The 13,455-nt window shown below is 35.3% G+C and overlaps 1 protein-coding gene across 1 annotated transcript in view; it reads right to left on the reverse strand.

Moving 5' to 3' along the window:
- PPFIA2 (PTPRF interacting protein alpha 2) overlaps window positions 1-13,455 on the reverse strand; it is a 333,651-nt gene that overhangs the window by 145,799 nt on the left and 174,397 nt on the right. Inside the window, exon 5 of the mRNA XM_060025306.1 lies at window positions 894-1,010. Coding sequence (XP_059881289.1) covers window positions 894-1,010 — 117 coding nt within the window. The remainder of the gene's footprint in view (window positions 1-893; window positions 1,011-13,455) is intronic.

Genomic DNA, 13,455 nt, shown 5'->3' on the forward strand with positions numbered 1-13,455 from the left:
TCTTAGTCGCTATGTTTTAAAACCTCCTGATATTCACAATGACACCAATTTAGCTACCTGATTTATGAGATCTTGATGATTAAGGAGCTCAAGCATCCAGGGCTATAACTTGCAAATATCCAGGAGATGGTCTAAGTCTCATGCACAGGATGTGCAAATGCTTATGTAATCTTAATCTGATTCCAGACCTACCAGCAACTGCCCTTCTTTCTCTTGTGCTGGGAACAAGTGGTTCAGCACAGAAAAGCGCCAAACAGACTGTTGGTTTCCTTGGCCTGGGTCTATGCCCCACCCGAAAGGAAAATCAATTTCTTCTAAAAAACAGTAAAAGTCTAATGACTTCAGATATCTTTTAATGTAAATTTTCATCAACTGGAGTACTGCTGTAGTCTTATCAAACACATGGAAAATAAGCCAAATAAGATATTATAAAGAAGTTTTTGCAGTGATAAGCCACAGATTAGTCACGAATTGTACATAATATCACTTATAAATCAAAATTATTGTTACTGTATTTTAAACAGTCCTGGATATAGATTATTAATATATCTATAGAGATATATAGATATATTTAGATATTTATTCAATTTATAATTTATTCAATTATAGATATGTTCAAACAGATATGTAATTAAATTCTTTTTAAGAGAATCAAGTTAATAGCAAGTAATGAGAAATTCAAATATATATATGTGCATAAATCCACACATATATTATTTTTGAGAGAATCAAATTAGGAGCAATTAATGATAAAGGAAATAATAATGCACTTTTGATCAACAAGTCAAAACACAGTAATGTTTATTACATGAATTACACAAATACTTCATACTCCTGTCAAACGATATAGCAAGTAAACACTTCCACGTAAGAGCATGTCATATGTGTCATACCTTTTCATGGACTTTCTGGCCAGGTTCCATCCCTTCAAGATGTTCTGACTCTGTGGATCCCTCACTTGATGCCATTTTTCTTTGTATATGAACATTTTGTTCACGCAAGGCAACAATCTGCAAAATAAAAGCACTATGCCTTTAAAATCTAAAATAGAGCATGAAGTATAAGAAAACTGAGTTTACTTGAATGTGGCTAAGAACTAATGAATACAAACAAATAGTCAGAAAATAAACATTAAATTTTACTCATATTATTAGTTCAACAATATTTCTAAAATTTAAGCTAGCATTTCGAATAATATTTATAATATTTATAGGAACGTGAAATTAAGAAAATATTTTCTAGTTGGAAAATGTATCTATCTAGCTTGAGATGTTTTTAAATCAGTGGCATGATCCATGTGTTATTAATTCAGAAATTACTTTTTAATTTAACTTATGAAATGTAGTAAAATTTGTATTAGTCTGAATTTTTAAAGTATGAAAGAAAGATAAATCAGAAAATTGACGACTAAAAACTAATTATGAGCACATTCATCTTCCCTAAGAGACAGCACATCTGCAATTTTAAAACAAGCAAATAAAGAAGCTAGACTTAAACAATTTGTGCTACTATCATGAGCATTTAAAATTAAATTGGTCTCATTGTCATTATTTTAACGGCCATTATTTTAGTACTTCTAGTCCAAATATAGTTAATTTACAGAAAAAAAATTCTCAGAAGGCAATTAATTCTTGCAAAATTTTAGCTCAGATTTATACACATGATACTTTGAACTAAGAAACAGATTCTCAGATAGTTGTAGTTTAAGTGATCTTAATAATATACAGAGTGGAAAATCACATTCTAGCATTTAAAAAATATATTTGCTATTTATACATATTATTTTGAAAATATTTTACATTATATTAATACCATAAATTATTTGTTTCTTGGCAAGTTTTATTATAGTATCAACTCAGATATTGGGTCAGTATTGGTTCTAGGGGAAATCAATGTCCATAGTATTTAGCACATATTAAGCATATAAGTTTAATATGATTCAATATTTATTGAATTTTATATTTATATTGAATATTTATATTAAATAAATATTGAATCATTAAAATTATATGTTGAAATTATGAGACCAACATGTCACACAGACAAAGAATTATCAAGTAAACAAAAGACATTGAGAGATTGGGTATGTGTCCTGCTGCCTGCCATTGCTGCCCACATGTCAATGATATATTCATGAGAAAAAGTGATTTTGCATATGACCTCCAGCAATTCAACACATAACTTATCATTTCTTAAGGGCATATCACCACATAATGAAGAACAACTCTGTAAAAGCCCTTCTCTCCTGTAGTACTGCAATCACCAAATAATTGGTTCCCTTACTCCCATCCTTGCCCATCTACAATTTATCATCCACAAAGCAGCTAGATTCATCTTTTAAACTTAAGTTATATTGTGTCACTCTTCAGCTTTCCAAAGAACCTCTCTGTTTTCCCAACTTGTTTAGCATAATTTTAAACTTCTTAACAAGGTCTGTAACACCCTACATGATCCCTTCTGCCACAATGGCCTCCTTTCTGTCCCTCAAACAGACCTGGCACTTTCTCACCCAGAACTGAGGAACTTGCTGATCTTCTTGCCTGAAGGATTTTTCCCCAGCTCAGACCACAGCTGACACAATCTCAGCTTTCAAAAAGCAGCTGAAAAATCTACTTCTCAGAGAAAGTGTACCTAGCCATTATACTTTTTACAATATATCTGTTTATTTTGGTGTGTATCTTACTCATTAAAAACTAATATTTTACTCCTTTATTTATTTACTCACTTTGCTTGTTTATTTAGCTAGCAGAAGTCCTAATGATATCTCATGGGAAAATAATTTTCAAAGGAATACATTATTGAAAACAACATTTTCATATGAAGCAGCACATCACATTAGTATGTGCAGGGATTTAATATAAATGTTAAATTAAATAATAAATGGATATAGAAAAACAAAGAATGTAAACCTAATTCATTCAGAAAAAACAAAAGATAAAGATTTACTGTGCTTGAGAATCATCAGACATTCCTCTCATGTTAGTTAGTGTAGAAATGAATTACATCAAAGGAAAAACAAGAATGAAACAGTCCCGGGATATATCATTTTCATATTACATTCTTAACATCTTTCTCTTGCATAAAGCAATAATATTATAATCAATACATAATAAAACTTTATTATGAATTTTTAAATTAAAGTATTGTATGCTGACATTTCACTAAGATAACATCCATGACTTAAATATGTTAAGACAACAGTAACAATAAATTTTAAAATTCGATGCTTTTTCTTTCATTATTGAATTAGAAGTGAAGAGAGACCTTTTTAAAAAATATTTAAACATCAAACTTAACTCTCAGTTTACAGAATAACTTCAATTTGTTTAGTAGTTCAGACAAATATCAAATACACCATGGTGCCTAAAATAAAGCAGGCCATCTATAAAGATTTACTGAATGACTCAGTGAAATGATAAATTAATGACCTTAATTAGAAAAGTCAGAACACCAAATTCACATGGAAAACCTTATGCAAATATGGTTGTGCCACCATATTAAAAAATTACAAACTTCCAGTTTTTCATAAAATATATACATGACAATTAATTCCAAGACAAACTTTTCAACCACTAACATGCAAACTCTACTTTTTCTAAAAAATCAATCCTGCACATTAGATTTTTGAAACTGGAGAATTGATGCAGGATCCTCTACATTCTCTATCATTCTAATATGATTATATTCTGTTCTATTTTTGCTCACTAACAAATTATCCTGGGTAGTTATGAAAGCAAAGCTTCAGCATCTGATTTTATTGTAGGTGTTAATAAGCTTGATTCTTCTTCCTTTCACACTGGGGAAAGTGAGAGGTTCTCTCCTGCGAATACAACTTTGGGGGTTGGGTCTGCTCTTCTGTGTGTTCAAAAGCACAGTGAAGGTCACCTAGAAATCTGTAGCTGAAGGTAGCACAGGCCTCTTTAGGAAATTCTCCCAGCTGGCTTGACAAAGGAATGCAGTAGGTGGCTTCAGAAGTGGTTTACAAATATAGCAAGCAGAATGAAAGTGGCTGATAGCCTTAAAACATTCTCTGGGCTCTACTGACAGAAAACGCTGTTAAAGGGAGGGCTCAAGTGACTTGTCTAGAATAGTTAAGTAGGACTGGATCCCTCACTGTTAAACAGCATGACCTATTACAAATAGGATGGCGTGGTGGTTAGGACAAATCACTTCTGGGGAGTCTCTGTTGCTTACTCAGTTGTGACATAAATGCAACAATGCACTGGAAACCCACTATGTGCCAAGAACTGTGTTGAACTATTTTAACCTGCAAATTAGGTCTTATGATCCACATTTAACAAGTGATTAAACTGAGATAAAGAGAATTTAATGAGAACTAAGGAATCAAACAAAAGTCCTTATCTTTATACCTTGTACTATGTCACATTGTCTCACATGGCTTTGCATTTGGGCTCTATTAAGTCAGGGGAAGTTAATGGTGGGTGAGGATGGGAAGGAAGCATTTCCTTTCCAAGCACTGCTACCCTCCCACCTTGGAATCCTTTGTACTTCATTGAAGTATGGACCCCTCCCTGGACAGATTCACATATAGGCAGAATTTTGCATGCATTTCCACACATACCAATCCACTGAGGCCCATGGAACACTGGTCAAGAGAAACTTTCTACAGTCATTTTAACTGATCAACCATGATTTGTCAAGTGTTTGTCGACATTTGTTTTAAAATGTCCAGAATTCATTCATATTCCTTTTGGTGACAACATCTTACATTTTCACTGGGGAATTTTCCTTCCCCACTCTAATCTTAGAGAGACTGTCAATCAGGGGGCCAGACTCATGGCCAATGGGTGGGCACATGATCTAAGCCAGGGCAGTTAGAACATTCCTTGAGAGAAATTTCTGGCAGAGATATGGGGGAAGAGTCTCCTTTCTACTATGGAACGTAAGCTGGTGGGATATGATCAGAGTTCTGTTTGCCATCAGTTCCTCCTCATAGAGAAGCAGGTAGAAAAGCTGGAGCCCTGACGAATTACTTCTGCTGCTGATTTTAGCCATAAATCAACTCTATCCCTGGCATTTCAGTAAAATAAGCCCAAAATTTCCCCTCTGTGCTCAAACTTGTTTGGATTCGTTTTCTGTCATTTGCAACTAAAAGTGTCTTTGCACTTATTTGGGAGGTGGAAATGTGCCCTTCTGGCCAACCCGAGCCAGGTACTTCCCAGACACCTCTCCTGATCCTGGAGGTCCATATGTTCCAGAGATTTGGGGTGTGTTTATTTAAAAAAAGACACATACAACCCATGGAGGTGGGGTGGAATTTGGGGATCAACCGTTAACAAGTTCACATCTGATATTACTCAGCCATAAAAGAAGAATGAAATAATGCCATTTGCAGCAACATGGATGGACCTAGAGATTGTCATACTGAGTGAAGTTAGTCAGACAGAGAAAGAGAAATATCGTATGATATCGCTTATATGAGGACTCTAAAAAGAAACGATGCAAATGAATGTATTTACAAAACAGAAACAGACTCACAGATTTAGAGACCGAACTTATGGTTGCCGGGGGTGGGGGGGTGAAGGGTGGAAGGGATAGTTAGGGAGTCTGGGATGGATATGTACACACTACTATATTTAAAAAGGATAACCAAAAGAACCTACTGTATAGCACAGGGACCTCTGCTGAATGTTATGTGGCAGTCTGGATGGGAGGGGAGTCTGGGGGAGAATGGATACATGTATATATATGGCTGAGTAGCTTGGGTGTGCGCCTGAAACTATCAGAACATTGCTTATCGGCTATACTCCAATACAAAGTAAAAAGTTAATTTTTTTTTTTTTTAAATCTGGGGCAAAAAAAAAAAAGAGTTCTTTAGAAAAAAAGAATACATGAGGGTGTACCAGTACTCATTCAGGCTAGTCAAGGTGACAAGGAGGAGGAAAAAAAAAAAGGAAGAAGATAAAAGAATGACAGGTGACTCAAAAAGCTAACGTACTTCAGCTAAAACTCTGGCATCTGTGTGATTCTTGCTCTCTGGCTTATTGCTTTGCCTGGACCCTTCTTAGTGTTTCCTGATAGCTCATTAAGCTTCTGACAGCCTGACTCACTGCTTCTAGGCACTCCCAAACCCATTATATTCCCAAGGCAGCCTTCCAAGTTTTTTTCTTTAAACCTTTGCCTCTGTCAGGTTGTTTTTGGCTCTTATCAATCTCTGACAAGCTCTGAGCTCACACAGTGGACTACTGGTGGTCTTGGTGGCCAGTCTTCTAGTCAGGAAAATTCCCCAGCCGCCATCCCTTTTTCTACCAGACTATTTCAGGGTTCCTAGTATGTCTTGCAACAGACTCTCTTCTATCCTCTTTCTTTGAAAAACAGTTTTCCTTGATGACCTGGAGAGATTCATTCATTTCACATACATTCATTGATATTTCACTGATGATATATCAGGTATTAGGAAAATTAATAGGGGGAAAAGGCAAAGTTCTTTAATTCATTCTTGTTGGGTGAGACAAACTACAAACAAAAATAAGTGGAATACATTTTTAAATGGCGATAATTGCAAAGGGAAAATTAAAGCAAGGGAGGGATGCTATGAGGTGCAGTTTAATTAGGAATTAGGTGATTTCTGAGTATAGACCTGAAGATGAGAGGCAGGAAGCAATGTGGCTATCTGGGAGAAAAACTTTCCAGGCAGAGAGTTCAGAAAATGAAATTCATTATTGAAAACAAAAGTTTGAGATTCATAAAAATGTTTTAGTGAGTTCTTCATATGCTGTAAGATGTCCTCTTCAAAAGACAGCTAAAACATCACTGAAAGTTGACATCTTGGAAACTTCAGGTGTCAGGAAATGCACAGAAACATGTGATTCTTAAGAGAAATGTGATTTGGGAGAAAATAATAGAGTCTATTTCATATCTCTATATTCTCACATTTATCAAGTGTTTAAAATGTATTTTTTTTCATATTTTGTTGCTCCTTGTTTATTCCTAAACTTCCAAGTTTATCTGTGGGGTCATATCCCTTCAGCCTGAAGAACTTCCTTTGACTTTCTTTTACAGCAGGCCCACAGATGATAAATTCTCTTAGCCTTCATTGAGAATGTCTTTATTTTACTTTCATTCCTGAAGGATATTTTTTGCCAGATGTAGAGTTGTTGACAGTTCTTTTCTTGAAGCACTTTATTTTTTTATTATTATTGTTATTTATTTATTTATTTTGGCTGTGTCACGTGGCATGCGGGATCTTAGCTCCCTGACCAGGGATCGAACCCATGCCCTCTGCTGTGGAAGCACAGAGTCCTAACCGCTGGACTGCCAGGGAAGTCCTTTGCAGCACTTTATTTTTTTAAATTAATTAATTAATTAATTTTATTTTTGGCTGCATTGGGTCTTTGTTGCTGAGCGCAGGCTTTCTCTAGTTGTGGCGAGTGGGGGCTACTCTTCATTGTGGTGTGCGGGCTTCTCATTTGGGTGGCTTCTCTTGTCGTGGAGCACGGGCTCTAGGCACGTGGGCTCAGTAGTTGTGGCTTGCAGGCTCTAGAGCACAGGTTCAGTAGTTGTGGTGCACGGGCTTAGTTGCTCCACGGCATGTGGGATCTTCCCGGACCAGGGCTCGAACCCGTGTCCCCTGCGTTGGCAGGCGGATTCTTAACTACTGTGCCACCAGAGAAGTCCCTAAAATGTATTAATCTATTTATTCAACAAATATTCATTGATCATTGTTCTAAATATGAGACACCACTGGGGAAAAAAGCCCTTCTCTCAAAAAGCTTACATTCTAGTTAATGAAGGAAACAAAGAAAGAAGCAGTAAGGCAACAACAACAAAATAACAATCATTTAATGAGCTCTTACAATGTGCCAAAAACTGTGCTCAGCACATTATATAAATTTTTCTTCTTTACATCATTTCATCTATACTATCTTTTCTTCCAAGTTTAAGATTTCTTGAGAGTGGACCCTAAGACAAATAATTTCACACAGTAGTTTATTTGGAAGGTGATTCCGAGAAGCATAGCATTCTTAAATATTCTTAAAAGGCCTAGGATGAGTCCTGGCCCTTCTAGGTGTTACTGGTTGTATGATTTTATACAAGTTTCTTAACCTCAAGTTCATGTTCCTCTGCTATAAAATGAGGGATAATAATACCTATGTTTTAGTGTGTTTGGACTGTAAAATACTTAATTGTATATGATGTACTGTAAGCATTTATAATGTAACAATGATCACCTTTATCTTCTTATTCATACTTCATGTTCTAGCTTATTGAAGGACTTGCAGTTACACACACCCAAAATGCCATCTTGGCTGTGAGTGTTTATATTCATTTGGAATGCTCACGCACAGAGCTCCTAAAAATTCCTGACAACAGCACTCAGGGCATCTTTTTTTCTAATGGGGGATTCTGGGTGGGCTCCTGGATGGGGGCTCATCGCCAGAAGGACCAAGCTGTGATTTCAAGCTTGGAATTTTTAGCTCCATCCACCATTCTCCAGAGAGCAAACAGGGGCTGGAAATGAACTTAATGACTGATATGCCTATGTAATGAAGCCTTCATAAAACTCCCAAAAGTACAGGGGTTGGGGAGCTTCCAGGTTGGTGAACATATCCACATACTGGGAGAGTGATGTATCCCAACTCCACAGGGACAGAAGGTCCTGAACTCGAGACACTCCTAGACCTCACTCTATGTATCTTTTCATCTGGTTGTTCATCTGTATCCTTTATCATACCCTTTAATAAACTGGTAAACGTAGGTTAGGTAAATGTTTTCCTGAGTTCTATGAGCTGCTCTAGCAAATTAATCAAACCCAAGGAGGGGTTAATGGGAGTCTCTGATTTATACCCATTCAGTCAGAAGCACAGATGACAAATTGGACTTGGAATTGGCATCTGAAGTAGGGTGGGAGTGGGACTGAGCCCTTAACCTGTAGGATCTGGTGCTACCTCCAGGTAGATAGTGTCAGAATTGACAGAACAGGACACTCTGTTGGTGTTGCAGTGAATTGTTTGGTAGGGGAAAAACTCCCGTACAACTGGTGTTGGAAGTGCTGCGAGTGTAGCAGCAGTGTGAGCGGAAAGGAGAATCACAGAAGGTAGGACAGAGTTTTTCCTTACACACCCCTCCTCCTCCTAAACTCTTCTCAGTTATCTTTCAGGTCTTAGCTTATATGTCATGCACTGTGGGATGGGTGGCATCCCAGCGATTTAAGTTACATACTTCCTTAGCATTCTCCAATAACTCATATCATACAAATTATCACTCGTTAGCACAATTGGCTGTTAGTTTTCTGACTGCCCATTTTGACGCTGAGTGCCTTGAGACCAGAAACTATATCTGATTGATTATTTATTCCCAGTTCTTAGTAAACTCTCTGACAAGTAGAAAGCACTCTAGAAATATTTATGGAGTATTGAATGACAGCAGACGGTATGAATGGAAAAGTCCTATAGGGAGCTGGAAAAATTGGATGGAAAAATACTTGAGAATGTATACATGGAGAAGCAAATTAGTTATCCACATAAAAGACCATATGAACTTGAAGTCTTTCCTAAAGTTCATATTACATGATTCAAGGTTAAAAAGGAGCCCTGGGCATGGAAGAGCTCACTGGGGAAATACAGAAAGAAAAGAACAAGAAATATTGACATAGCCTTGTAGGATATTCACAACTCTCAGTGTGAGGAGGTGATGTAGAAGGCACAGACAACTGTAAAGGAGGATAGGGATAGGACCACGGAAGGGCAGCTTAAAGTCTACAAGAGATACTCTATAAATATAAAGTAATAGGCAATTTCATTGTGTCTTAAAATATTAAAAAAAAATTTTACAAGTGTATTGTAGCCTAGATAATATGATTGAGGTGCACTGAAGTACACACTGTGTTTATATGCTTTAGACTTAGGACAGATTGACATTAGATGGAAAGTGGAATTCCAAGGGTATCCAGAAACTTGTTTCTGCCAACAAAATTCTTAAAGTGGAAACAGAAAAGCAATGTAAATTAATTTAATTTTCACTTTTTTTCCTCTTCCTCATCTTTTTGAAAATGTCAATGTACGAGATATTTCCCTGAAGTTGGATAAGGAAGGAAGACAAATAAGGAATAGGAGTTTAGAAATTAAATGTATAATTAAGAACTGCTAGCAATAATAATAGTTGCTCTATGTTGAACATCAATTATATGCCACATACACGCAAAGCAATTTACATACATTATTTCATTTAATCTTCCCAGTAACCTTATAAACTGGGTATTATTATTTTTATTTTATAAGTAAGGGAACTAACATAAAGGGCATAAATAATATACTTGAGGTCATACAGAAAAAGATACGACAAAGGTTTCCAACCCAGGTATGATACCTTCAAAATGGATGGTTTTTAAGCATTATGCTATAATGCCTTTTGAAAATTAATGAAATGATTCACTGCATACACAATCCAAATATTTATCAGGACTACAGTTCTGTGGTCTGATAGCAGAAGAATTTATCTGCCCTGATTTGGCAAAACAATTTAGACACATAAGATGTCTTCAATTATTTTTAGGAATAGAAATCATGCTGTTTACATTATTTATCATTTTTATTTATAATTCTTTTGTGGCACAGCCATTCCAGTTTACCTTGAAAATTTCCCAGCTACTTTTTAAAATAAATCATGTCTACCATACTCATGCCAATTCTCAGATCTTCATTCTGATGTTTTTAAATTCATAGTTGCCTTTACGTATTTAACAACAACTTCCAGACAGTGCCCACATCTAATTAACAAAGATTCTTTTCATCTATTTTTACCCCAAACTCAATTAACAATTCCAAGAGTGAGACTTACAGAATTCTCACTACACCAACACATAGTTTGCTTCTACACAGATAACTTATTCTAATTTAGCTGAATTCCAGGCTTAGATTACACTGAGGTTGCAACATGATAAAAACAAAGACAAAGCAACTAGTAGAACAGAAAGGATTTACAATTTACACTTAAGCAACTCAACTCTCCAGACACAATAGTTTGGATTTGTGTTGTTATATATTAATTGGGAAACCAAAAAGATTGAGACACTTATTCAAACAGAACTAAGGATACTAAGACAATAGCAATTTCACTTTCCAGCTCTGGCTTTTGGACGTAAGATTTATGAGCATCACTGAAGCATATTAAAGCCAGTGAAAAGCAACTTCATGTATTCCAATGCAGTTTGATCAGCTCATGTGTAACATTAACTTTCATTGTTTTTCAGTGAGAATGGATAGACTGAAAATTTGTGAAACGTAACTGATCCAATGAACAATCAAATTGTCTTGAAATGGGAATCAGAGGTTTGTATTGTGAGGATTAACCTCTTGTCAAGTTTAAAAAATAGTTATTTAATTAATGATTTAAAGAATGAATCCATTTATCCAAATGAATGACCAGGTAGCTTGGAGGTGGGAAGTATAGTTTAATTTGGTGGTTGCTTAGAATTTTTACCACTATACTATTCAGTCAATAAATAATTACTGAATTAATTAGAACATACTGCATACTTTTATTTTTAACCTACTCCACTCTGTCTGACCAGCCTTTCCAATTCCCATTAGATGAACTGACTGGATATTAAAATTTAAAAGCACATCACCAGTAAGTTTCTGGTGACGCTTTGATGAAAAAGATAGTACACAAACAGTACATGCAATTTGGCTATTTCCAAATTTTATATCTGCTTATATCTAAAAACATAAAGATACCTTGTATGACTACGGAATCTAAGCTTATCTAGTTTTTAATGATGAAAAAATTCTTTTAAGATAATATTAAAGATTTTTAAGACCATTCTTAAAACAGTAACTGTCATGCAAAACTGTTATTTTTAGTTTTAAGTTTAAGACAATGGTTGAAAGAACAATAACATTTCAAATGTTTCCTTAGATTTGTTTTTACAGTGAATGATTAAGATTTCTATTTCCAACGTTAACTATAACATTCAACAATAGCTGTATTTTAGTATAGTTATTGATATGTAATTCTGATCTAAATTACAACTCTCTATCAAACTATCTCTATCCTTTTCATCTAATTGGTATTTCAGTCATTACATTTTTCTGATACTTGGTTACTCTTTATTTTTATTTATTTCCACTATTCAAATAATTCTTTAATATTTAAAACGATAATAAAATCAAATGCCGGCATCATTAGGAGCATATAAATGCATTAGAAGCATATAAACAAAACAACTTAAATTGGACAGTATTAGTGGACTTTGTTAAGGCACAGTACTGCTATTGTAGTAGAGTAGCAGCTAAGAATGACATTAGATGAAAGAATAGTAATAAAAATGGCCAAGGAGGCTGTTAGTGTGGTAAAGTACAGGAATTAATCCAGAGAACAAAAGCAAAAGAGAAGTCTTAAAGAGTTTTCCCAAAGTGTCAATAATAGAAAAACACATACTGAACAAATTTTATTTTTCACTGCAAGAAAGCAAGCCTCAGTTGAAAATATAAATAAGCAAATAAATAAATGAGGAGGGGTGGAAAATATTCATTGATGTAAACAAATGACACTGAGAAGTGCAACACCACATGTAAACAACTGCAATAATTCAGTGTTGAGTGCTGAGAATGGTGGCAGCAATTTAGTTGAAAGTTTTGAATGTCATGGAAAAAGTATATTGCAATCTCCATCACCCTGGAAGATGCCATTGCTAATAACTTCTCTCCCTAAAGAAGACAGCAGAATCCTACTTAAAAAATAGTTTAATTAAAAAAGGAGGCCATTAGATTGCGGTGGCTCTAATGCCAAAGCGACCTACAGAAGCAAACCAAAATCTAAGCCTGTGACGCCTCAAGATTACACAACAAAACACTTAGGATAACCGATCACAAACAGCCAGTTAGGATTTAAGCTACAGCCAATCAAATAATTTCTCTTCTTTGCTCCCGCACTATTTCTGAGGTTTCCCCATGCTCCTATGGTGGAGCACTCCTGACCACTTCTGGTTTGGCATTGCTCGATTTGATTTTTTTTCCAATAAACTCTTACAAATTTTTAATATGCCTCAGTTTATCTTTTAACACTTGTCTCAGAATGAGAAAAGCAAATAGAACTTACTATAGGTATTGATTATGATAAAGTACTTCTTGACATGGAACAAAGGCTTACTTCTTCGTTTTCCCCATAGTCACTACCACTAGGTCCCTTACTCTCTAAAGTCAGAAGTATCAAAATATGCTAATTTGGTTTGGGCTTCAGCTAAAGGCAGAGGGACAACTGACTACATATATCCCTTCTCCTCCAAATAAACAAAAAAGAAAAGCAAAATGAGGAGACCGAGTTATGCTGAGAAGAGGGTCACAGCAAACTAAATAGTCCATTGAGAACTTACGTTTATAGAGTAGCAGGTACGCTCTGTGACTAAGAGTCTGTCTTCAAAAGTCTCAATATTTACTCTTTTATGAATTATGCTGACATGAATAAAAGTTTCTTCTTTAGTTATTTCATGTA

This window comes from Delphinus delphis, chromosome 11 (genome assembly GCF_949987515.2).
Source record: "Delphinus delphis chromosome 11, mDelDel1.2, whole genome shotgun sequence".
Taxonomy (NCBI): Eukaryota; Metazoa; Chordata; class Mammalia; order Artiodactyla; family Delphinidae; genus Delphinus; species Delphinus delphis.